Genomic DNA, 26,079 nt, shown 5'->3' with positions numbered 1-26,079 from the left:
GAAGCGAGGGAGTCACTCTGGACATGCTCCAGGGCACCCTTGTCTTCTTGCACTGTGCAGAAAGAAACCAACCCTGCCAGAAAATAATTTTTTTTTCTGGCCCCACTTTTTTTTTATCCCCTCTTTCTCACCCTTCCCCTGCAAAAAAAAAAACCCACTCTGCATTTTTATTTACTTCTACTATTGTGAACCTACCTTGGGATCCCTCTCTATGGAAACCAGAGCGAGTCACACACACATTCGCACACAGAGCCAACCACCATCACCCACCACCATGTCCTCCTCCTCCCTCTCCCCCCCACAAATCAAACCAACCAACCCCCCTCCTTTTTGCTCCTTTGTGTGCAAGCCTGCAGCAGCTGGACACACACACACACACACACACAAGCCATTTTGACTGGAGGGGAAAAAACAGAAGATTGAGTTACCTTTTTTGCTCAGGGTGGAGGGACAGGTGGCTATTCTTGCATTCCCAAGGCAAAAAGCGCCTGGCTGAGACAAGCCCCCTCCCCACCCTGATTCATCCCCCCCTTCTTTCCTCCTTGATTTCCTTGCAAAATCTCCTTTGCAAAAAAACCCAAAAATGATTGATATTGATATTTTCATTCTAGATCTATATTGCTAGCCTCCAAAGACATCAGTGCTGGAGGGGGGGGCAAAACCCCTCCAGAAAGGACCCCCCCTTTCAATGACAGACCCCTCCCCAATAATTCCAGCACAGAAAGAGATGGACGAGATGCCACTTGGACAGCAACAGCAACAAAAGCAGCGGCGGTGAGGTTGATTTTTTGGGTGGGTGGGCTGCAGCTGGCTTTGTTCTGCACCCAGGCAGGGCTTGACCACCCCCGGTTTGGTGAAGATCCGTGGCAGGGGTGCGCGTCCATCACAGATGTGGGGCAGGTAAGTTGATTCAATCTATTCTCATTCCCCCCCTCCTTTGCCAGGGGTTTTGTTTCTGCCATTGCACCCCTTCCCATTCTGCACCTGACTTCTAGACAAAGGGCTGAGTCCTATCGGTCACGCCCGTACCATTGACCACCATGGGCACCCCAGAAGGCACCCAGGAACCCATTCATGATCCCCTCAAATTGCTCCTACTTTGGGACACATCCCAAGACAAAAGCAACAGCTATTTTAGCTGGATGCTTCAGAGGAACTGTGGAATTTCATCCAGAGTGTACTGAGAAGATACAACAGAGGAGTCCATTAGCACTGCTCTGTTCAGACACACATGGCTCTAGGTTTCCTTTTTTTAAAGGGGAGGTGTTGCCTGACATCCCAATATTCAAGATCTCCCCTTCCACACGCCTGTTCATAGCATTTCAGGACTGTTCCTCCTCTTTCGATTTGTTGTACCCTCGGTCCCAAGGAAAAAAATGTTTGTGGGTGTAATTTTTATTTTGTCCAAACCATAAAATGTTCAGCCGCTTGTAACTTTTGTCAAGAACCCATTAACAGCGATGAGAATCTGAAAATCAGTCACTTGTAACATGGATGTCTACAGAACTCAGTGCCACAAGGTGTGGCGATGGGTGCTAGGTTAGAGGGCAGCACCCGAACATGGGAGAAGCATAAAAGCAACTGATCTCTTCAATGCATCTATGCACAGACACCTGTAACTTTGTTAAATGCTCATTAGCTGTCTTGAGTTTGTTTTGTAATTATTATTTTTTCTTGTTTTCCCCCAATACTTGCAATACAGATACATAAGAACTCATGGCAATGGAAGTTGGTGGAACAATTAAGGTGGAACAAATTCAGTGGGGAGAGGTCTATCAAGGGTTAAATGCCACAACAGTTAAATGGAGCCTCCATGTACAGAAGCAGTTTATCTCACAGTGCCAGGTGGAAGGAATTTAAAGGTGTGTCTCTGGCATGGAGCCATTCAGAACGGCACTGTTAGGAGATACCTCTAGTTGTCTTCTACATTTTTCCAACAGAAACCTTTCGAAGGGCAAAAAAAAAAAAAACCCAAGTAATTAATGGGGTGAGTCAGAATTCTCGCTTTAAAATTGCAAAATTTGTCCCTCTCTTTCACATGAGGCTGATGAGGTATTCCCTTCCTGAAGCTGCTTAATTCTGGTGGATTCAGGGGCCATGAGATCTTCCAGACAAAATCTCAGCTCAGTCATAATCAAAAGATGGGGGGGACGGACCACAAACACACACATCACTGGAGTAGTCAATGCAGGGATTGGGTCAAAACAAACACTCCAGAATCTCTAATTTTATTTATTAATTTTATTTTTCAAGTTTAAACCCCTTTTTTCCTCTCTTGAATCACTACTGCTTACAATAAATGCAATAATTATTACAATATCTGTTAAAATAGCCAATAATATTCATTATAAACATAATAATTATTATTATTATAACCATAATAATAAATACAAATCCATATATAATAATCAATCCTTGTATGTATTATTCTCATCTGGAAAACGTTCGAATCCGCTTTCCATTGCAGAGATGGTCCAAGTCAGGGAGATCAAGACGGTCTGAGGGGAGGACCGTGCAACTTCCCTTTCAGCCATGCTTCTCTTTCTAACTCTTCACATTAATAACTTTTGTTTATCCTTCTTTTTGTGTTCATCTTGTCTCTCAGCAGAACCTGAGGCGAGCTCCCCCCACTCCCCCACCCGTTCCCAAATCCCACCACTGACACCATGATCTCCTCGAAGGACAAGTCTAAGGCCCCCAAAGACAGCATGACACTCCTTCCTTGCTTTTACTTTGTTGAGGTGAGTGGGAATAACTAATTTTATTTCTATTCCCCCAGAGGAGAAGAAACACCAGGAGCTCAGAGGAGCATCACAGACTAGGGCTCCAATCCTATCCCATACTTACCCAGAAGTAAACCCCATTGATGATCATGGGACTTACTTCTGAGTAGACATGCATAAGCTTGGGCTCTAGGTTGCTTTAGAAGGTGAAGTTACATACAGTACTTCTGTTTACTCTTCAGCACTTGAAAAAGACTTTGGGTCCTAAGCATACACAGTCCTTAGTAGCTCACTAAATTGATCACCTGGTTCCAATCACAGCATCCCTAAAACACCAGCCTCCACTTATCTCACTTGGAACATTTGCTGCTTCTGCTCTCCAGTTACCAATCGTGGCTTCCTCCATCGTGACTCTCTATTTCCTGGAGCTGACAGATCTCTTCAAGCCTGCCAAGGTGGGCTTCCAGTGCTACGACCGGGCACTCTCCATGCCCTATGTGGAAACCAATGAGGAGATGATCCCCCTTCTCATGCTCCTCAGTCTGGCATTTGCAGCTCCTGCGGCTTCTGTGAGTACCACACATCCCTTTCTCTTCTTAAAAACCTTTTGAAAAGAGTTTATATCCCACTTCAGGAAGCTCATTTGTTGGACCACCTTGGCTGACCAGAATCCCCTGGCAACAAACCTCCCCTCTTGCTTGTCCCAAGCAACATGTTCAGTGGTAGACCTCCTCTGAACATAGAGGTTCTGTTTAGCTATTTTGACTGCCAATGATAGAACTTCCCTCCCTCCCTCCTGGAACTTTGTCTTCCACTTCTTACAGCCCACTAAGCCAGTGATCGCCATCAGAATATTGTGGAGGCAAGTTCTAAAGACTAATTCTGCATTGCACTAAGGACTGTCTCCTGTCTGTCCTGAATCTCTGACCATTAATTTCATTGAATAGCCCCAACCTGTAGTATTTTGAAAACGGGAGGAAAATCTCTCTTTTCAGCCACTGTCTCCACATCATATATAATTTTTTAAACCTTAATCTTCCGGGCTGGGCCATCCATGAGGCAGACTGAAGCACCTGTGATGGGGATGCTCCACAGCCTGTGCCCCCCCAGGCCTGCCATTTGCTTGGCTGCTGCCCCATCCTCTTCTTGCTTGCTTGCTCTTGTAGAGTGAGCAACAGCATGGTGGGGGGTTACCCTCTGCAGCACTGCTGCCAAAGGACATGTCCGCAAACCTGGAAGAGGAGGAAGTGGCCACTGTAATACTATCCCCCATCAAGAAGGATCACTGCCTCCCTTTGCCTGCACTCCCCCCCCCCATGTCTTCCCCAGTCAGGCAGGGATCCTCTGAAGACATAGCAGGTGGTGGTGGAGGAGGAGATGAGGAGGAGGAGGCAGCAGAAGCTGTTGGAGAAGAAGAAGATAGAGTGGCTGCTCTCTCCAGTGATCAGGCAGAGGACTACCATTGCTCCTCTTCTGCATCTTCACTGTCTGGGTAAAGAGAATCTTAGGAATTCTGTTCTGAAGGGAAAAGGGGTGGAGTTGATTGTGTGCATTTGTGCTGGGGGAAAAAAAGAGGTAGAATTTGGGCACTGCTTTTAATTTTGGTGTAATTTTGACTCAGGTTGGACCTCTCTGTCTCCCCTTTGTTGTCTGTTTGCTGAACTAAAAAGCCCCAAGTACTGCCCTGCCCTTTGCCTGTCATCTTGGCTGCTGAGATCACAGCAGCTTTCGATAAGTGGCAGCCAGAACTCTTTCAGATCACAGCAGATCAGCCAATGACAGATACACACACCCTCTGTGACATAATGGCAGTCCAGCCAATCTGTAGCAAGTGCTTATCCAGGACCAGGACAAAATCTCTCCACTCATGTTATAGGATAGATCAGGAGTGTCAAACTCCTTTCATACAGGGGGCCAAATAGCATTCATGTTGCTTGCTGAGGGCCAGAAGTGACATCATTAGGCAGGAAGTAATGTCATTAAACAGATCTTAACCAAAAATAAGCACTTTTTCTCACTTATGAACTCATTAGCTGCAAATGACGGAAGAGAAAATTTGCAAATCTTGATCATATTTCAAGATAGGGAAGAGTTCAATTTTGATATGGGCTGCCCTTTCAGTAGTAACAGCACTGCTCAGCAGCTGAGAGCCTGAGGGCCAGATAGAAAGCTTCTGCGGGCCACATCTGGCCCCCGGGCCTTATGTTTGACACCCTTGGGATAGATTATATTTTGACAAGATTTACACTTTTGGGAAACCCACATGAAGAAGACAAGGTTTCACACTGAGATGCCCCTCTTTTCTGCTTTTCTCTCCCTTGTACGCCCCACAGATCATGGTGGGTGAAGGCATCGTGTACTGTCTGCAGTCCAAACTAAAGGGGCGCGGCAGTTCTGAAGGGAGCATCAATGCTGGAGGTTGTAACTTCAACTCCTTCTTGCGCAGGACTGTAAGGTTTGTGGGTAAGTTTTGCTGTTGCCTCCCTACGGCCTCCCCTCTGCAGCAAATTGTAGTGTGGAGTTTGCCACTGCTCCTTTCATTCTACTTTTCAAAAACAAGCCACTGAGTGAGTGAATGAGTGTTTTAACTAGCCAAATACACAACCTACATATCTTTATAAAGCAAACATTCAATTATGGACTAATTTATGAAAAAGTGATTTATTGATTTTAATATAATCAATTCTTTTTTCCCCATAGTTAAAATCATCTTTCTGGATATTGCAATAAGAGGATGGCTTATCTGATTTATTGCAATGGATGTCAAATGACTGAAAGATGTTGTATGTTGACAATTTCAGCCATTAGAGACAAATAAAAGGAGGAAGCTTTTCTAAAAAGCTGGTCGCCTGGAGTGATCGCTCTTCACCCCAGGTGATTCACTATTTGCACCCATTCCTTAATTTTGTTATAAGAGGAGGAATTTTGAGCCTGCACAGAAATTAAAGTCCTTCCCCTCTGGTCCCATGTTATGCAGTGGAGAGGCTCAAAGGATTCTGCATATGTTCAGACAAACTCTGCTCTCTTCTATACTCCAGGGAGTTGAACCCTGACATTTAGGGCCTTAAACCATGACTAAAATAATCCTCAACCTCTGTTGCAGGTGTCCATGTATTTGGGCTCTGTGCCACAGCCCTGGTGACTGATGTGATACAGTTGGCCACAGGGTATCATGCCCCATTCTTCTTGACTGTTTGCAAGCCGAACTACACTCTCTTGGGAATCTCCTGTGACTCCAACCCCTATATCACTCAGGATATCTGCTCGGGGCAAGATCAACATGCCATCCTTTCGGCCAGGTATAATTTTAAACATGGTTCTTAATATTAAAGCATGCAATTCACGTGCATGGAACTCTACAAAATGTAGACAGTTCTCTGCCTCAAAGAGCTTAAAACATAGAATTAACACAAGGAAGACAACAGAGAACAGGAGGTAAATGGAGATAGAGGCAAACAAGGGAAGAATTTGACATTCTTCCTGTGGGATGGGAATTATAAGGTCTTCTCCCACAACTTGCTGGATTTTCAGCTTGGTATTTCTCCATCTTTTGAAATCTGATCTTTTTAATTCTACATATGCATATACCCCTGTGGTCAGTTTCACTTTCATGAACTTTCTTCAATACAGTACTATAAAGGGGGAGATGTGCAAGAACTGAATTTGCAGTCTCATTTGAGAGGAACAGAATTAGGTGGTAGAGCTCTGAAGCAGAAAGGAAACAAGTTAGAAAAGGGTGTTGGTATTCCTCTGTTAGCTAACTAAGGGCACAATCCTAACCCATTTTCCAGTACTGACATAAGGGCAATGCAGCTCTGAGGTAAGGGAACAAACACTCCCTTACTTTGAGGAGGCCTCTGTGCCACCCAATTGCAGGATGCAGCATCTGTCCCATTGACACAGCTATGCCAGTGCTGGAAAGTTGGTTAGGACTTGGGCCAGAAGCTCTGTTCAACTCAAACTGCTAGATCAAGTGATTGCGCACAAAGCTGAGCTTTGCTAAACCTTGTCTGTTAGTTAGACAGTTCACTCTTGGGTTTTACACAAAGACCCTGCAAGTGCTCTTTTTCACCAGCAACACAAGATCAGAATATAGGAAGTGGATTTAGCAGACATTTAGGAATACTGTCTTAATGAATACAAAAATGGATGTGTTCCCCACCCCCAGTTTTCCTGCCTTGAGTTTCAGACACTGAAGTCAAAGTCCAGAAAGATGAACCTAAATTTTGCTTATCCCACCTTCCTTCCTGTTAATTGAGGGGTGCGGTGCAACTCCAGCACACCCCCTCCATTTATTTGCTCATATCCCCTCTACACAAGAGGTAATTGTTTCTTTCTGTTAGTATCCCAAAATGTTCTCCCTCCCAGCCTCACTGATGCTGCTGAAAAGGGGAGCCATTGTTCCTTTGTGATCATTCCTTTCTCCCTTTCAGGAAAACATTCCCCTCCCAGCATGCCACACTGTCTGCTTTCGCTGCCGTCTACGTGTCGGTGAGTTTGCTCACTAAATGGGCTCCTCATAACAAGGAGTTTGGTCAAGGATCTCAGCCTGGAAACAACCAGAAGATGTGTGGGGATGGAGTCTTTGTCTAGGACTAGGTCTAGTTCCCAGTGAGTTTCAGTCCCACTTTAAGGGGGGCATTAGATGCCTACCTCATGGAGTTGTTAGAATCAGCAGACAACTGGCTGGTGAAGAACTTTTAGGATAGTAAACACTGCAGGTCAGCAGCCATCATTTTGGCCGATACATTCTCTCTTGCCTACCACCATCCTTTTCATTTGTTTGGCTCCTCCCTCTCTCACAGGAAAACCTGCAGGATGAGATCAAAGATCCATCTAGCCCACCATCTCTGTTCCCAATAGTAGCCAGCGAGATACCCCCAGGAAGACCCCAAACAGGGCATGAAGGCAAAAGCCCTCCCATGATGTTGTCCCCCACCACAATTCAATGGCATACTGCCATTGAACATGGAGGTTCCATCTGCCATTATGATTAATATCCATTGACAGAGCTCTTCTCTTCCTCACTGAATTTATCTAAATATCCTTTAAAACCATCTAACCAGTGGCCGTAACTACATCTTGCAGCTGTGAGTTCCACCAATGAATCATGTATGACATGAAGACTTTCCCTTGACTCTCTTGAATCTCCTGACCATAAGTCTCTTTGGACAGTTAGTATGATAAGAAAAAGTTTGGGTTTGTTCTCCACACCATTCCTCGTTTTATAAACCTCTGTATGGGTGCCTTTTAGCTGTGTTTTGCCAAAACTAAAAGCACCAGCTGCTTTAGCCACTAGTTCTCAAATGGAGCTGTGGCTCCCTGGGGAGTTGTGGGAACCAGCCAGGGGAGTTGCTGAATCCTTGTGAAAAACCTGCCACCCTATACGATGTATAGGAATGTAGCCACTGCCAGTGGCCCAAATGGTCAAGGGACCCACCAGTTGAAAAAGTCTGGGAGTTACTGGCTTCAGCTTATCTTTTTTGTCCATCTCCTCCCTGGCACATGGACTGTTTCTAATGAGGTTTCACCATGTGCAACACAATCTAAGGTTCTAGATCTGATGAACAGTAGCAAGAGAATGTCTTACGAGAGCATCATATTTTTTGCAGATGTACTTCAACTCTATTATCTCAGACAGTACCAAACTCCTCAAGCCAATCTTGGTGTTTGCTTTTGCTATTGCTGCTGGCATCTGTGGCTTGACACAAATCACCCAGTACCGTAGCCACCCAATTGACGTTTATGTGGGTTTCCTGATTGGCTCTGGGATCGCTGCCTACCTGGTAAGTTCCTGACTTTCCCAATTTCATTAACTGGAAGTCTGGTAAAATAAAGCAGCTGGGTACAGTATGACCTAGGCATCCACAGTTTATGTGGCATAGCTCCTCCTTTAGCTGTACCACTTCACCATGCAAGTAGGCTGCTGTTGGTTGACGTGCCCAGCTCACAAAGATCTTTGCACTTAGAAAATGGGTGTGTCAGAGAGAAGGCGAGGCTAGAACTTTCATTCCTTAAAGCCAAGCTATCCACAGGCACTGCAATTTTGCCATAGGAAAAGCTGCCTGCCAATCATGCACCCCCACCCCACCCCTCATGCATTATGAAATGATACAATCTGTGTCACCAGACCACCATTATAGTCCCAAATTGTCTCATTGAGTATATTGGTGGTTGCCAGGAGAGACCTTTAAAGGGAAGTCAAAGGTCAGGATAAAGAAACCAGTGAAAACATTCACCTCCTCTCGCTCCACACAGGCATATCACGCTGTGGGCAATTTCCAAGCACCAATGGAGAAGGCTCCCCCCAATCCGCCCCCCAAAGATGCCCTGAGAGCTCTGACTCAGCGTGGCCACGACTCTGTTTACCATCAGAACAAATCGGTTAGCACTGATGAGCTGAATCCCCAGACGCGCTTGGAGGGGATCAATCGGCAGGTGCAGCGAGAAAAGAACTCACTGGGCAGCTTGAAACGAGCCAGTGTGGATGTAGATCTCTTGGCGCCCCGTAGCCCCATGGGCAAGGAAAACATGGTGACCTTCAGCAACACCTTGCCACGTGTCAACACCCCTTCTATGGATGATCCTGCTCGTCGCCACATGACCATCCACGTGCCGGTGGATGCGTCTCGGTCTAAACAGCTGATCACTGAATGGAAGCAGAAGTCAGTGGAAGGCCGTGGAATGACCTTGGCAGAGGAAGTTGCCAGGCGCGTTGGCTCTGATTCTTTGGTTGGGGAAGATGAAGAGCACATCCCACCATCCTTATACCCAACAGTACAGGCCCGAACGGCTGAGCGTGCCTCCATGGGTCCTCGGGTACTCATCCAGCCAAGGCCTGGGGCCTCCCAACTCGTCCATATTCCCGAGGAGAGCCAAGCCAACGCTGGTGCTAACATCTCGCCCAAAAGTAGCTCAGCCGTGAGGGCCAAATGGATGATGATGGCGGAGAAAGGGACAGCCCAGAGGGTCGCCAACCCTCCACGTCTCATGCAGGTCATTGCGATGTCAAAGCCGCAGGGGATGGTGTCCGTCACCCCCAAACACTCAGAGACCTCCTCCTCCTCCACAAGCTCTGATTCTTCCCAGTACCGTTCGCCATCAGAAAGAGACAGTTCCAGTGTCGTTACCATTGATGCCCATGCCCCACACCACCCTGTTGTGCATTTGTCATCTGGGAATGGGCCCTGGGAGTGGAAGGCAACCCAGAAAGTTTCTGATGGGCAAGACACGTATGAGCTCAATGAGATGGGCAAGGATTATCGTGGCTTCCGACCTGCCAAGAGTGCTGGGGTCTCACCTGGCTCCTCGGTCAGTGATATTGAACAGGACGAGCCCCGTTATAGCAGCGTGGCCACCATAAATGTTGCTGCAGGAGTGGGGGGAACCCTTGTGCCAGTGGTGTCAGCAGAGACCAGCCCCGCAGAAACCATGTTGAGTGCTGCCAGCCGGGAGTCGACACTGCGTCGGAAACCGACCAGTTTGATAGTGGGAGAGAAGGACGGGCAAATGGAAGACACAGAGAACTACTACAAGAAGATCCAAGCCAACCGCAGATTTAAGGAATAATCCCCTTATTCACTGAACTTGGGCCTGTGCCATCCCTGGCCAGACTGGGATGGAGAGGGATTTCCAAACAGGAAATGAATTTTGGATGGTGGTTCTCCATGATGAGGGTCCAAGACAAAAATGCCCATTTCCCAGAACTGCATAATTGGGTTTGGATTGGTTGTTAACATTGGCACAATGACGGAGTGCCTCAACTCCTGGGATTAAACGAGTGTCACTTTTAGACAGTGACCAAGAAATTAGCTCTTCTGGATTATCATGTCTTAACACCCTCTGGGGTAGGGTGACTGATGAAGATTCCTCCAGAAATGCTGACTGGATTTTCTATTGGATTTAAGCAAACACCAGGGGCTGACAGTATTAAAGACAGCTGTAATTTATTCTCAGTGACCAACTGTAAAGCCAACAAGGGGGAGAGGGTGGGTGGTGGGTGGGAACGAAGAAACATGGAAAGGACCTACGGCATTCCCTAGAGCTACATAGTTGCATGTTTGGAGCACCCCAGTAAGTGTCACAAACCAGTATATGCTTTGACAAGATAGCAGAAGTGAGGGTCTGTGTCAGGGGGGTCTGAAGCTTACATTCTCTACAAAGATGATGTAGAGGTCTTGTCTTCATCTCTGAACTAAACTAAGGTTGTTGGTTTGAACCTGTAAATATTGGTGTCCCGAAGCTGCCAGCGGAGATCAAGGGGATAGAAAAGAAAAGTGTGGGCTGTCCAAGTATCTTTGATATACTGTTTTCCTTGATCCCTTGAACCAAGGAAGGGTAAGGGTAAAAATGGCTCATGCACTGGACAAGGAGAATGTCTGTTAAGGGTGATGGGGTTGGAGGGGAATAAGAAAGTAATCTGTTGCTTTGCTGGGTCAGAGCAAGTGTCTACCTAAACCAGCATCCTCTCGCCTACAGTGGCTAAGCAGATGCTCCTGGGAAGCAAATATATGAGGCATGAAAGTAACAGAACTGCTTCTGTTGCATGTCCCTCAGCATTTGGTTATTTAGAGGTAGACTGCCTCTGCACATGGAAGTCCCACTGAGCTATTAGGGCTAATAGGCGCAGGTAGACGCATGTAAGAATGTCAGAAGTTGCATTTGCTGGCATCAAACCAAAGGTCCACCTAGTCTGGCATCCTGTCTCCGTCAGATGTTGCTCACAATGGGAAACCAACAAACAAGGCTTGACTACAAAAACTTGCGCAGTAGTTGAAGGACACCACGGCCAGGGTTGTGCATTTAAAAGAGAGATTGGTGTGTTAGAAAAAAAAAATTTATTCTGCAAAATTTGCCCAGCTCCAGGTAGCCATAGTGCGGCATAAAGGATGCTAATGCCTGCCCATCACATTTGGAGACTGTTCAAACCACGGTCATGGGAGCTAGTAGCTCGCTTTGGGGCCTGATTCTCAGGGTATTGAGTTCTACGCTCAAAAGTTGTTTACACACTGGCCTGGGGCAAGTGCACAATTGCGGAATATAGCACACCATCCTGGTTGTGACTGCTGTCCCTGTTGAACAATAATGGTGTTTCAACCTGTGCTAGGGAATAATTAGTAGCGTCTCTCAAAATGGCAGCTGTTGGCCATCGATCCATGAGGTGAAGCCTTTGGGTAGAGTTGTAGGCCTCTGTTTCTACAACAGTACATGAGGGTGTTGTGAGGGATTCTTTTTGGAGAGTTGCTCTTAAGGCATGAATTAAGTGTTTCGGGGCATTTGTCAAAGGGAAGGAATGTATAGCTTTACGGTAAAGTGTGGGGTCTTCCTGAGGTGCCCCCCCCTGTTCGCATGAGAAGGGTTTGTTGACACAAGGGGTGGGATGGGGGAAAAGGGAACTAGATCCCTGTACATGAAGGGCACTTAGTAAAGATGGATTTTTTTTCAATCTGAGTGTTAGGGAGATATTCAAATAGTCTCCAGGGGGAACCATGGAAGTGTTTTTGGGAGGGGATCCTGCTGTAAGTAGTCACCAAATGCATGAGGGAGGATCGGACCCAGTTATATAGCTCTGTACAGCAGGAGGAATCGGTTTTAATGAATGCACTAAGGTGGAAGAGGTTGGTGGAAAATTGGCTGGAACTAACCAAACCTTCATGGTTTTTATGGTAAGATTTGGGATTTCTAAAACTAGAGCCGAACACGGTTTGGTTGCCTTGGGGAAATATAACCCCATTTCTTTTTTTAAAAAACCATGACAGTTTTTTTCTTCTCATTCTAGCAGAATGATCAAGCCAAACCAAGATGTCTTTCCTAGCCTTGAATTTGGTTCAAGAATTCCTTCTGCCATTTTAACTTAAGTTTGAGTGGAATGGTCAAAGGAAGGCTGGATGATACAAAGAAAGAATGGAAGGCAAAGGAATCCCATATTTTCGGAAGGGTGTCCCAACATGGCCACATGCTAGCCATGCAGTCAAACAAAGAAGGTCTCGAGGCCTTCTGCTCAGCTTCTGTCTCTGTAGTGATGCTGGTTGGTTGCCTGTGAGAGTGAAATCATTATTGGAGAATGTTGGCATGGATAAGGGAATGTTTTGTCTGAAAAGGAAGAGATATACAGTACTCTATATATAAACCTTATGGGACAGTGTGGGGGTTTTTAATCCCAGCAGCAGCATGAGAAAGTTGGTTACATTGAAGAATTTCTTAATAAAAGGGAGACGCATGAGGGAACGGAACCTTAACGGAAAAAAGTTAATGGTGGTTATGGGGTCCACCACACAAAGAAGGAGTTTCTCTATGCCAGGAACTATCAAGATGTTATAAAAGCCAGTCGTACTTCAGCCTTTAAAATGTCTTCTTGGAACCCTCCAGCGTACTATCTTTATTCATTAAAAACAATTATGATTTTTCTCCTATCATGTGTGGATTTAACCCATTTTTGCCCTGCCCACAGCCAAATTTGTACAGATTTGTTGCGTATATGCAACATTGGGCAGAAATGGCTTAAGCTGGGTTCCACAGGATGGAAAGGTTATGGGGCTGACAGCGGAAATAAGGAAATGTCAAGGTAGCACCAGAATATGAGCTTAACGTCATGTTCAATGTGGCAGAACAGAAAGAAATGCAAATTTTGCCTTCTGCATCAGGTGCAGCTTGATTCTTATGCGTTCATGCCTGTTGCAGAGATACAGACAGCAGCAGGTAAACATATCAGTACTCTTAAGAGGCTATACTTCACAGCTGTGAGTGAGTCACTGATGTGGGTTTATCTCATTTGAGGACAGATCTTTTGCCCACATAGGTACACAGCAACTGAACTCCTCTCAGGGTGGGTCGGCCTTATGCTTCAGAAATCCAGCTGCCAAAATGATCACACTTTCTTCTATGTCTCATTTTGAGTGCACCGGAGTGGTAGCATCACCCAGGTTGATGTTCTCTGAGGCTCTTCGACTGTTCCGTGTTCACCATCCCTGAATTGGCTTTGGTCTCTGCTGTACTACTGGTGTATTGATGGGGTGAATTGGAAACTGGAATAACTGCTCTCACTTTGCCTCTTTTTTGTTCCTCACTCAGCAGTTAAAGAAGGCAAAAGCAAGGTTACAGACTATGGCATGTCGATGTTTTTGCCCATTGCCCAATACCTATAAATAAGGATATGGCTACTGAAATATTTCTTATTGGTGTCCACAAATTTTTTTTTTTTTTTTGCAGAAAATGTACCCAAAACATTTGCTACCTGAGGTACAGCCAGGAGAGGCTTACTCTAGGTAAAAATCTCCTGTGTTCAGAAGAGGTGCCCTCCATTTGTTTCAGTGATTTGGATGTGTGGAGGCAACCCCCCTCCCCCAAGACACTTGCAGCATTGCAAGAGATAGTCTTCTCCAAGAATTGGGACCTTTATCAGCATCACACCTTGGGCCAAAGTCTCAGAAACATTCCCCCCTCCTGTGCAGGTCCTGATTGAATGATCTGCAGGTTTTGACCCCTTCCAGAGTTACAACAGATAACCTCCTTTCACAACATGCAGGTCTACTGTGGTGCTGCTTTGGGAGCAATTGAGTCATATGCCCAGTTTGGCTAAACACAACAGAATGACCTTTCCTCCCCAGCAGAGGCCAACTAGAAATAGGCTCTTCATGACTCATGCAGGCGCTCAGCGGTCAAACTCCTCTAAGGATGAATAACTTTAGTCCATAGGAGCCTGAGATGATTGAATTAATTCCTCCTGGTGCACCATGCTTGGGAGAATGACAGCCTCAGCCAAACTGAGCACCTGGCAGGGGCTGCAACAGTTGCTTAGCAACGCACACCAAACTTGAAGGCAAGTCTCACTGTGTTTAGTGCAATGTTCTCCGAGTGTATGTTCAGAGGATGGTGGCATGATCCTAGAAATAAACCCTAGTGTGTTCAGTGGGGCTTCCTCCCAGGGAAGTGGGTCTAGGATTGAAACTTTAGCCACTGGTGTAGCTAGCCCCTCTGGTACCTGGGGCTGGGATGCTTGATTTCACCCTCCAAGTGCCTGACCAGTAATTGTGGTAAAGTGATGATGTCACTGCCAATTACTTCCGGGCACCCCCTGTGGGCACTCAGAGCAGTTGCGCACAGCTCTGAGAAGTCAGCCACCACCCAGAGTAGCTTGCAACAGCTCTGGTTGCAACCAAGTGGCCACAGTGGGTGCAGGAGAAGGTACCTGGACGTCCCCCAAGGCATGGTATCTGGGGCCCTATATCCCTCCTCAGCCCTTGCTTAGCTACACCACTGACCATAGCCATAAAACGTATTAGTCATATGCTAACTGCGTCCTTGGGTTAATGAGCACCAAGGGTTAACATCTGCATGTAACCCAAACCAGCTCCCACACCTTTGGGGAGAGGGCTAGTAAAAAGAGTAAGATTTCCCGGTTAGGTGGGGGGAATCTCTCACTCCTGGAACCAAGCAAGCACTGGCAACAATACACCCAGGGGGCTAAATGGATCCCTCGCTTCTAGGTAGCTCCAGCAGTTTTAAGTCCCTACCATGGCAGGTGAACCTACGCTCAATAGTTAGGGCATAGGGCAACCCTCAAGCCAAGTTACATCAGCCCTGGAGATAATTATATGTCCCACTGGGTCACCAGCCTCCCATCCCTACTCTGTTTCCATGGAGGCGGGTGAAGGACACAGCTTTCACTCTCTGATTTACTCATTCAAAGCAGCTAAGCTTTTAATATCGGCTCTTCAAAATGCTCCCTTTTCTCAGCCTGGCATTCGACGCACAAAGCTAATTAAACCACAGCTCTACAAAGGAAGCGTCTCTCTTCGAGAGCAGCCAGCAGCCAGCATGACGCTAATGCGCTCGCTGTATCCGGCAGTCCCGGCCCCTCCTTTCCACCACGGATCTCAATTCTGCACCCAGGAACAGCAGATTCTGCACTTCAGGTGGATATTTTGGAAAATGTGTAGCACATCTCTCAGAAATCCCACACATTGTTTCTCTGTACATCACAGCTGCAGGGGTGGGCTGCAGACCCCCAGTTACTTAATGTATTCGATTCTGTCCCAAGAGTTGCTGAATTCTACAACATGGACAAACTATTTAGCGTGAAAGACATCTGCAACAATTAATTGTACTAGTCAGTGACTCAGTTAACTTAATCAGAATAAGGCTGCAATCCTAACCAACTTTCCAGCACTGACACAAGGGCAATGCAGCTCCAAGGTAAGGGAACAACATTACCTTACCTTGAGGAGGCCTCCATGACTGCCCCCCCCGACTGCAGGATGCCACACATGCCCCACTGGCACAGCTATGCCAGCGCTAGAAAGTTAGTTAGAATTGTGCCCTAAGTTTGCATGTGAGTAGATGATAACCATGTGCGTTTCTTGCAGAAAGTACCATCTCAGAAAAAGCAGCAATTTCTCACACAGAATGGAATGCTTCTTTTAAAAGAGGCATTCTCTCCCACATAGGATGGAATACCTTTCCCTATCTAACAGGCAAATCCAATGTCAATTTCCAAGTGGTGATCTAGCAATGCCAGTGTGAGCTACACTACATCCCACAGGGATTTTTTTTGCTGCTGGAGGTCTCCTCACAGTAAGGGGACATTTATCCCCTTGCCATGCGGTAAGCCCCAGCAGCTGCAATGGGTCAACTTGGACCTGCTCCAGCGATATTACTGGCGCAAGTCTGTGTTGATACATACAGGTTGATTAGGCCTAGAAAGGGCCTCAGGATTCATTGCACTCTGGTGCTGTCGATCTTGCCCCCTCCTGGGCCCGATCTGCCCACCGCTGCCCTGTTCCATCCTTCCCTCACCCCATCCCTGTTCTAACCCCTGTGCCAGACTTACCTGATCAACAGGCCTCCATTGCTCCACTGACACACGCTGGAAGCCTCCAGCCTTCCCACTGGCATGCCAGCTCCCTACTGCTGCAAACACTCAACACCGCCAGCACTTCCTTTGCTTAGAATTGGGTCATTAGATGAAGCATTTTCCCCGCATGTCTTTCATGTGGGAATGCATCTGCTAAGATGAAGCAATCCCTCTCGTTTATACAGGAAAGAATGCCTCTTCGAAGATGGCTCTTGCCACTTACAATTTCTAGACATATTTGGAATTAAAACTACTTTCACAAAACTAAAAATCAGCTACCTGATTAATTGGTGCGCCTTTTAGTTATTCAAAATCTTCCATTTTCAATGGATTCATCCAGCCCCTTCAGACTGATGCTGTAATCCTAGGCATACTTACTTGGGAAGAAGTCCCATTGTGCTCACTGTGATTATACATGCATAGGATCCCACTGCACGTGCCATGGTTGGCAACCTTCAGTCTCAAAAGACTATGGTATAAGCCTACAGCACCTGGTATTCCCAGGCGGTCTCCCATCCAAGTACGAACCAGGCCTGACCCTGCTTAGCTTCCGAGATCAGACAAGTACTAACCAGGCCTGACCCTATTGCACTTGGTAAGCCATCTTGCAGAATGCCATTTTAAAACCATAGGTACCCTTTAAGGGGCAGGGGACATCTTTCCCTCCTCAAATCATATTTCAGATAATGTGCAGTGCACACAAATAGTCTCAGGAGACCGGCTGGTTATTCAGGTTGTGCATTTCACCCCTTTGCTAACTAGTGCACTTTTAAAAGATGAGAGAGGGAAGGTCCACCCTCTTTTACCACCCTGGAGACCAACAAGTGTCATCCAGGTGGAATGACATCTTGGATAGCCACCTGGCCAAGGAAAAGGCAGGCGGTGAAAAATAGAGCTGAACAGAGGGGAGAAAGTGCTGCAGAAGAGAGTGGGGGTGGAGTACACACCCTCCCCACCCCTCGGGCATTTGGTGTTACAGCTGAGAAGGATTAGCCAGTATATTTAGCAAGCAAACATCTGGACTTGGGGATTAACTACCAGCAGAGCTGGAACAGGAGCCTATGCCAGCCACATCCTCAGCCAGCTTCACCCAACTGCCCCCTCGTACAGTTTCTCTTCTCTGTCACCCCCTTCTCCGTGAGAAGGGGGATGTGAACATTCCAGCAGCAGAGCTGTGCGCCTTGTCAATTGTCCAAAAACTGATGGTGGACCGTCACAATTTTGGTGCCTTGTCAGTGTGCCATGAGATGAAAATGGCTGAAAATAATTCTTGCTGTAGCCCAGGGTCCTGAAACATTTTAGAGGCCCTACAGCAACACAGTTCTCCTGCAAAAATGTCAAATTACAGAACTCCACCTGTCTTGAGAATTTGACATTCTGCAAAGTTTGTTTTCATTTGTTAAACACTTATATTCCATCTTTCAGCCTCAAAAGGTTTGAAAGGTGGCTTCCAACCCCCATATTGCAGTCCCTCATCCAAAGGAGGAGGTCATGTTGAATAGCAGTTCCTACAGAGCTGTGATCAACCTTCTCTGAGAACAGGCAATTGTGCTGCCTCTTTGTCTTGAAACTCCCCCCCCCCCCAAGATGTCACCCTGAACATTGTCCCATTTTCCTAACTGGGGTATTTTCCAACCACTGCTTTATTATTTATTTTATTTACTTACTGTATTTATACCCTGCTTAATTTCCCCAAAGAGCACTCAAAGCAGCTTATAGGCATAAACACATTAAAAACAGTATAGACATAAAAACAATAAGACAACCTTAAAAACTATCACATTAAAAGCTGCCAAAACAAGAAACAAAGAACCAGCCACAATCAATACTTAGGAAAAGGGCAGGCCCCTAAAATCAACCAGGATAAAAGCCCCAAATATGCAATATTAAAAAGTCCTGGACTGAGAAGGCCAATCTAAGAAGAAATGACATTTCTTCTTAGATTGAAGAAAGCCTGGATGGAAAGCCTCCATAAGCTGAGAGGAAGGGACTTCCACAAGGGTGGTGCCACTGCTGAGAAGGCCCTATTTCTTGCCACCTCCATAGGCAACAGTACCTGTAAAAGGGTTTTCTCCGATGACCAGAGGGAATGAGCCGGATTGTACAGAGAAAGACAGTCTTTCAAATACCCTGGTACCAAGCTGTGTATAAGGTCAAAACCAGCACCTTGAATTGGGACCAGAAACAAATTGCCAGCCTGTGCAGCCACCAAAGCGGTCACCCAACAGAGTCAAACCACCTGTCTCCAGCAATTACACAGATTATATACATGCCTGGAGAGAGCACCCCATCTGAGCTCTTTGGTTTACACATCAGTAGAACTGAGCAGTATGAAAGGAAGCGAGCTGATTGTTCCTTGGCCATAGCACAATTCTTTTCTTGCTCCCACTGTGAGCTTCACAGGAACAGTGGTCAGGGAAAGATGCTCACACAACATGGGGGACAGATTGCAAGACTCTAACATGGAAGCAAGCTCTTTGGAATGTACAGCTGCTGTTCACTGTGAGAATCATGGGTGGCCCAGAACCCCCAACTCCTATCATTAGTGGTACTGAGGAGTCCCTGGTGCCTGTGAAACAAAAGGGACCACAACTGGGACACTTCAGCTCTCTCACTCCCCTGCTCTGTTTATAAAGACTTAAAAACTATTAAAAGACCTATATGGTACTGGATTGCATTCGTGGAGGTGAAAGCCTTGCATACCGATTGGCTGAACTGCTGTGAGAGCGTGGAATGTCTGGTGGTTGAAGGTACTTAAAATTTCCAGTCCAGCTTCTGTGAGGAAAGAGAAAGTTGTCATTTGAGATTTTTTGTCCAAGCCTCAAGAGGCTGGTTGGGAAGCAGTCCCAGGCCAGGGAGCCCAACAGCAAGGAGCTGGGAAGGGCACACAATGAACGGAGAAAGAAGAAGCTTAAGGAAGAGTGAATTGAGAATAGAGGGAAAGGACAGGGGAGATTTGGAGTTAATGCAGGAAGGGGGTAACAAGAGAGAGGTCCCAGAAGAAGCTTCACAGTGCTCAGAATGCGCTGCACATTAGGGAGCGAGTATGCTTGAGAGGTTGACCATGAGACACAGTGTTCAAGGCTTGCTCAATCCTGAGTAGACTGATGAGAGAATTATATTAGTTGTGGGTTCTTCTGTAGTCCCTGCACCACTGGGACCTGTCCAGGGGGGGGGGGGGGCGGGGGAGGAGGCGACAAGGGTTACAAAACAGCAGGGGGCAATGGGGATGAGCTGTGCAAACCAGTCTGAAGAAACAATCCCAACCTTTGCAAGGTTCTAGTCGATAACAGAATGCATCCTACAAGCCTAAAGACAGATGCAGAGATTTCATTTCCTCTTCCCCTCTACAATGGCACAAAAATGCTGACCACTGCAGTTTCTCTCCATTGTTGCTGTGACAACGGAAGAGAACGGCAGTACTGTACACCCAGGGTGAGGATGTGGGTGAGTTAAAGTTTTTGCTCTGCCCTTGGCCATTCATCACAATGGTGAGGTGGGAAAGAGGAGGAGGAGGTCTGGTTATTTCTGCCAGCCTCAGCAGCTTTTCACTTGCAACAATATGAAGACACCATCCCATTTGCACAAGAATTCTGAGCATAGGAAGAACACAACAGAGCTTCTTGCCCTTCAAGGACCTTTCATCTGTCCTTTCCACCTTCAAAATAAGGTTACTGTCTTTGAAATCTTTCAAAAGATTGGGACCTCATGACTGGGAGCGGTGCAGATACACGGCTGTACCTGGAGGACAAGGTGTGTGAAGCCTTGGGGCATTTGGTGGGCCGCTGTGAGATACAGGAAGCTGGACTAGATGGGCCTATGGCCTGCTCCAGTGGGGCTGTTCTTATGTTCACTGGCCCAGGCCATTGAAGGTGACTTGACGGCAGCTGAGAACTAATGCATTGGTGAAACAAGTACCCATCACCCAGCTGGTGTGCCCCAAAGCATTTGCACCGATCAAAATTTATGAACTGCCATCAAGAGGCTGCCTTCCATCATCAAGAACGCTGCAGGGGCAAGCCCTCTCCTGGTCTTGCCCAAGACCTCTGGCAGCTGAGGGAACAGGCCAAATGCTGCCTCTCTTACCTGGCAGATGGAGGCAGAAAGCCACAGCTAACCTTGGGACTGCCTCAGTCAGCTTCATGAAGGTGGCTGGTCCTGCCACTCTTTACAGTAGTAGATTATTTTTTTAGGGATGAGAGGTCCCCCCTCCATTTACATGGTTTTGTTTCTCTTGCTCACTCCACACTGTGTCCCACTCCCCCTTAGTTCTAGTTTCAAGTCAAATTAAATCCACACTTAGTTCTGGAACCAGACCATGTCCTGCTTGTCACACCTTACAGTTCTTCTGCATTTTTTTTCCATGGCTACATTTCCCAAGTGCATAGCAAAAAACCCTGCAAGAAAGCAAGCTGCATGCAATTGTATGTATGAATACATAAAAAGCCCTCTACTGCAGTGTTTTCCTTTGTACATGTGCACTCCTGTGCCTCAAAGATAGCACCAAAAAGATCTTGCTATAACTTCATGTGCAATTGCAACAAAAATGCAATTGAAGACTTTATTCAGGAAAGCCTTCGAGGCCTTATAAAGGTGGTTTTTATAAATTATGACTTTTACTGCGTGCTTTTAATCGGCTGCTATGCATTTTATCTTGTTTTAATCGTTTTTTATTTTTAATGTTTATTTGTATCTACTTTATATTTTAAATTGATTCTTAGCCGCCTTGGGTGCCCTTCAGGGAGAAAGGCGGAATACAAATCTAATAAAATAAATAAAATAAATAAATGGCTTTTTGGGTTTTGTTCTGTTAGCAACCTTCAGTCTCGAAAGACTATGGTATTGCGCTCTGAATGGTGGTTCTGGAACAGCGTCTAGTGTGGCTGAAAAGGCCAATTCGGCAGTGACAATCCCTTCCACACTGGGAGCAACTGCAGTCTGTCCCTGGTCTGTCTCCCTGGCTACGGCCCTTCCTTCTTTGCCTCTTTGCCTCAGACTGTTGGCCAAGTGTCTCTTCAAACTGGGAAAGGCCATGCTGCACAGCCTGCCTCCAAGCGGGCTGCTCAGAGGCCAGGGTTTCCCACTTGTTGAGGTCCACTCCTAAGGCCTTCAGATCCCTCTTGCAGATGTCCTTGTATCGCAGCTGTGGTCTACCTGTAGGGTGCTTTCCTTGCACGAGTTCTCCATAGAGGAGATCCTTTGGGATCCGGCCATCATCCATTCTCATGACATGACCGAGCTAATGCAGGCATCTCTGTTTCAGCAGTGCATACATGCTAGGGATTCCAGCACGTTCCAGGACTGTGTTTGGAACTTTGTCCTGCCAGGTGATGCCGAGAATGCATCAGAGGCAGCGCATGTGGAAAGCGTTCAGTTTCCTCTCCTGTTGTGAGCAAAGAGTCCATGACTCCAAGAGTTAGAACAGACAAAAGAAAATATTTCTTTACTCAGCGTGTGGTTGGTCTGTGGAACTCCTTGCCACAGGATGTGGTGATGGCGTCTAGCCTGGACGCCTTTAAAAAGGGATTGGACAAGTTTCTGGAGGAAAAATCCATTACGGGGTACAAGCCATGATGTGTATGCGCAACCTCCTGATTTTAGAAATGGGTTATGTCAGAATGCCAGATGCAAGGGAGGGCACCAGGATGAGGTCTCTTCTTATCTGGTGTGCTCCCTGGGGCATTTGGTGGGCCACTGTGAGATACAGGAAGCTGGACTAGATGGGCCTATGGCCTGATCCAGTGGGGCTGTTCTTATGTTCTTATGGATCTTGGTATGTTCCGTCAGCTTCTTGTTGGACCAGACTCTTTGTGAGTCTGGAAAACGTGGCAGCTGCTTTACCGATGCGTTTGTTTAGCTCGGTATTGAGAGAAAGGGTGTCGGAGATCGTTGAGCCAAGGTACACAAAGTCATGGACAACCTCCAGTTCCTGCGCAGAGATTGTAATGCAGGGAGGTGAGTCCACATCCTGAACCATGACCTGTGTTTTCTTCAGGCTGATCGTCAGTCCAAAATCTTGGGAGGCCTTGCTAAAACGATCCATGAGCTGCTGGAGATCTTTGGCAGAGTGGGTAGTGACAGCTGCAGGGGTAGTGTTTTTTATCAGTGCACATGCACATCTCCTTCAGGACTGTGGCAGGGAAACACATCAATTTGACTGAAGGCTATGGCAAGCTACACATGCACAGCACTCTGCAACCTTTGGACATAAAAACAGAAGGAAGGATTCCTCTGGCACCGGTTCTGCTTTTGATACAAGACTGTTAGTTGGCACTCAAAAGCAGGGAGAATTTCAGGAACCATTCTCTGTGTCAAGTCCTTGCTGCAGAAATCCACAGAGGAATTCCTTACTAGAGATTTGCTTCTAAGTCACCCATGCTGCCTCCCCCCCCCCCAATTCATATTGATCTTGTAATGGGAAAAGCAGAAGCAGACCATCACCACCCTGCACTGCAGCAGCTGTTGCCATTTGTCATGGTTTATAAGCAAGACAGCCAGAGGAGGGGGAGAAAGAGGAGGGGAAGTGAACAGGCACTTGCTTGCAACTTTCTTAGCCAGCTGATGCACATGGCTGTTGAATGGAAGGGAACAGAAAGTCAGAAAGGCACTGAAATGAAGATTGGGGCAGTCCCAAGAGGGTAAAGTGAGAGGCTGTGACTTGAACAGCAGCAATGATTCAGGGTCAGGGACATTCAAGCATGTTGCTTGGAAATGAGTTGATCCCTGTTCTCAGCAGAAGGGGAAATCATTCCATTACATAACCAAAACAGGAAACTACTACAAGAAGCAGGGCTGAACAAGAGTCACCCCATCTAATCCCCCCAAGTGTGGAGTGGGAAACATAAGAAGGAAGCATAATACATGCGCAGGTAGCATGCAAACCTACACAGGTAGGTTTCTGCATGAGTTTCTGCTCTACCCCCACTGGATACATTCTGTTCTTTGCAATAGTAATGTACCACTCCCAGGTTAGCTACCAGGGCCAGGACCCTGGTAGATAACACCCAGAGCAGATGCATCCAAGGAGAAGGCCCTCACCATGCGAGAGATGTGGCCAAACAGTACAGGTTGAATTGCTCTGCTTATACAGAATGAGCAAGTTCTACTTTCAGGAGAGAGAGATGACTACTGTGCCAGCAAGTAAATGTTTGGAGGTGGTGTTTATGGGTTACTTGGTAGTTGCCAGGTGTAGGAGCACAGAGAGGGTGGGCGGACAAGAAATGGATTGCAAGAGCAGAGAGAGAGAGAGAGAGGAATCAGTGCAAAAGTGGGATGAGCACAGCTTGAAACAGGGCCAGGTTAAGCCAACTGGAAAACTTGCTTCCAATTAGGCCCCACGCCTAAAGGGGCCCAGCACTAGGGCAATCTAGTCTGATATGCTATTTTATATTATAATGTACTTAGATCTATTTGGCCTATTAACTCACATGCACTTTTAAAGCGCACCTTTTTATTCCTTTCATGCTACCATACAAAGACAATAATAAATGTTATTTATATCTCTAAGATTCTACAGACCTTGGCTGTGAACCTGGGGCCCCGCAACAAATGCTTCCAGTTGGCCCCCCGCAGTTCCTAAGGCCAGAGCTGGCTCAAAATAAGCTATGCTGCTTGTGAACTTCTTTTCTGCCTGCACCACCTGCTGAGGACGCCTGATGGATGAGAGTGGTGGAAGGCATTTGCCTGAAAGGCATTCTGGGTTTTAGGGATGAGGCAAACAATGACCCTCCCACCCTTCATTAGGGTTCAGTAGGGACCCTCCCTCCCTACATTAGGAGCTGTTCTCACAGTTCATTAAGATGATTTATGGTTGCACTTCGCTTGCAGCTGACCTCACCATCACTATAGTGACAGCCATCCTTTTGCTGATCATGCTCCCCAGAAGCTTTCCCAAAGTAGCCCTGCAGGCTTCCCTCAACTTTTCACAAGGGAACATATACAGCACTTGCACCAGCAATTCAGAGAGGACCAAGGCCTCACAGTTTCAGGTTGAGCCTAACATTCAGCCCCAAACAATTTTCAAGCTCAAGCCATTGTATTCAAGTTCAAGCAATTGTATCAAATTAAATGCTTGATAGTTTGGTTCCTTGGTCACACAGAGCTCACAATACCTTGGAATGTTTCGTGCAGCTGCAAGGCCTCTCACAGCACCCTCTGCTGGCCTCTCACTGCAGTCTAGCCTAGTGGATCAACTTTGCAGGATCCCCCTTTGCAGGAATAAGATCCCCAGGAGGAAGGACAAACATTGAGATTTCACCACAGTGCCTGATCATTGCACAGAGTACATTCTTTCCATCTACCTGATGAGGTTGTATTTGAGCAACAACAAACTCCACATCCAAGACTTTAATGCATACACACCAACTACTGTATTCCTATTTACCAGAGACCATCTTGATTTTCAGGTCACCTGTCCCTTGCAAAAATTAGCCATTTTTGCTGGGAAGAGCCTTGTTCAAGTTTTAAGAAAGGTACTGAAGGCACCATTTTTTCAGGGTTTATCCCCCCCCCCCACAGTTTTAGAACAGATGTTTTCAACCAGTGTGCTGTAAGAGTTTGGGGGTCATTTATTAGTGGGGCTATTGGAGGATCTGAGTCCCCCCAGCAGCATGGTGTGCCTTATTACTTGGCAAAAAACTGATAGTGTGCCTTGACAATTTTAATGCTTTGTCAGCATGCCAATAAGATGAAAAAGGTTGAAAACCACTGGTTTAGAAGCTAGAATAGAGTCAAGAGGTGTGACAGCATATGTGCACATGAACACTAAGCCACTACATAGCATGCAACCTGCCTTGGGCTGAGGTTTATCTTGAACTGATAAGCAACTGTAATGCAAAGGTGTTCAATCAGCAGATGATTTGCATCTGAAGAGTAAACCAGGGGTGCCCAAATCCTGGCCCTGGGGCCACTTGCAGCCCTCAAGGACTCCCAATCTGGCCCTCAGGGAGACCCTAGTCCCCAATGAGCCTCTGGCCCTCCGGAGACTTGCTGGAGCCCATGCTGGCCTGATGCGACTGCTCTCGGCATGAAGGCCAACTGTTTGACCTCTCGCGTGATCTGTGGGATGAGGGCTCCCTCCACTGCTTGCTGTTTCACATCTGTGATGCAGTAGCAGCAGAAAAGGAAAGACTGGTCTTGCTTTGTGCAAGGACTTTTGTAGGCCTTGAGCTAATGCAAGACCTTCATTCATTAAGTTCCATCTCTAATATATTCATTTGTAAATTTATTCAAATTTTAAATGTAAATTAATTTCCCCCCCCCCCCAGCCCCTCACATAGTGTCAGAGAGATGTGGCCCTCCTGCCAGAAAGTTTGGACACCCCTGGAGTAAACCAACACAGGAGCTACAGAAGACCATCCCTGGAGATCCAAGCGGCTCCCCCTCCATCTGTTTAAGAAGGGGGATAGAAAGCATTTCTGTTCCACAAGCCCCCTTTGATTTATCATGGCTTTTAATAGTATGCATACAATTTTTGTTCATTGTTAATCTTCTCATCTCACAATT

General features: G+C 46.6%; 1 protein-coding gene across 2 annotated transcripts; it reads left to right on the top strand.

Annotated features, from left to right (window-relative positions):
* The first annotated feature begins 2,666 nt into the window (after window positions 1-2,666).
* On the top strand, window positions 2,667-10,292 carry PLPPR3 (phospholipid phosphatase related 3). 2 transcript variants are annotated; one of them, XM_066636198.1, is made up of 7 exons: window positions 2,667-2,741; window positions 3,107-3,292; window positions 5,057-5,186; window positions 5,827-6,022; window positions 7,157-7,214; window positions 8,336-8,509; window positions 8,982-10,292. In XM_066636198.1, the coding sequence occupies exons 1-7, from the start codon at window positions 2,667-2,669 to the stop codon at window positions 10,290-10,292; spliced, it is 2,130 nt and encodes a 709-aa protein (XP_066492295.1). The 2 variants fall into 2 exon arrangements, with proteins under 2 accessions (XP_066492295.1, XP_066492294.1); XM_066636197.1 differs by having other exon boundaries at window positions 7,157-7,252; window positions 8,302-8,509.
* Window positions 10,293-26,079: the final 15,787 nt, after the last annotated feature.

Source organism: Tiliqua scincoides, chromosome 8 (assembly GCF_035046505.1).
Source record: "Tiliqua scincoides isolate rTilSci1 chromosome 8, rTilSci1.hap2, whole genome shotgun sequence".
NCBI classification, from domain to species: domain Eukaryota; kingdom Metazoa; phylum Chordata; class Lepidosauria; order Squamata; family Scincidae; genus Tiliqua; species Tiliqua scincoides.
Note: the sequence above shows the minus strand (reverse complement) of the source record. Positions and strands in the feature narration are given on the sequence as shown.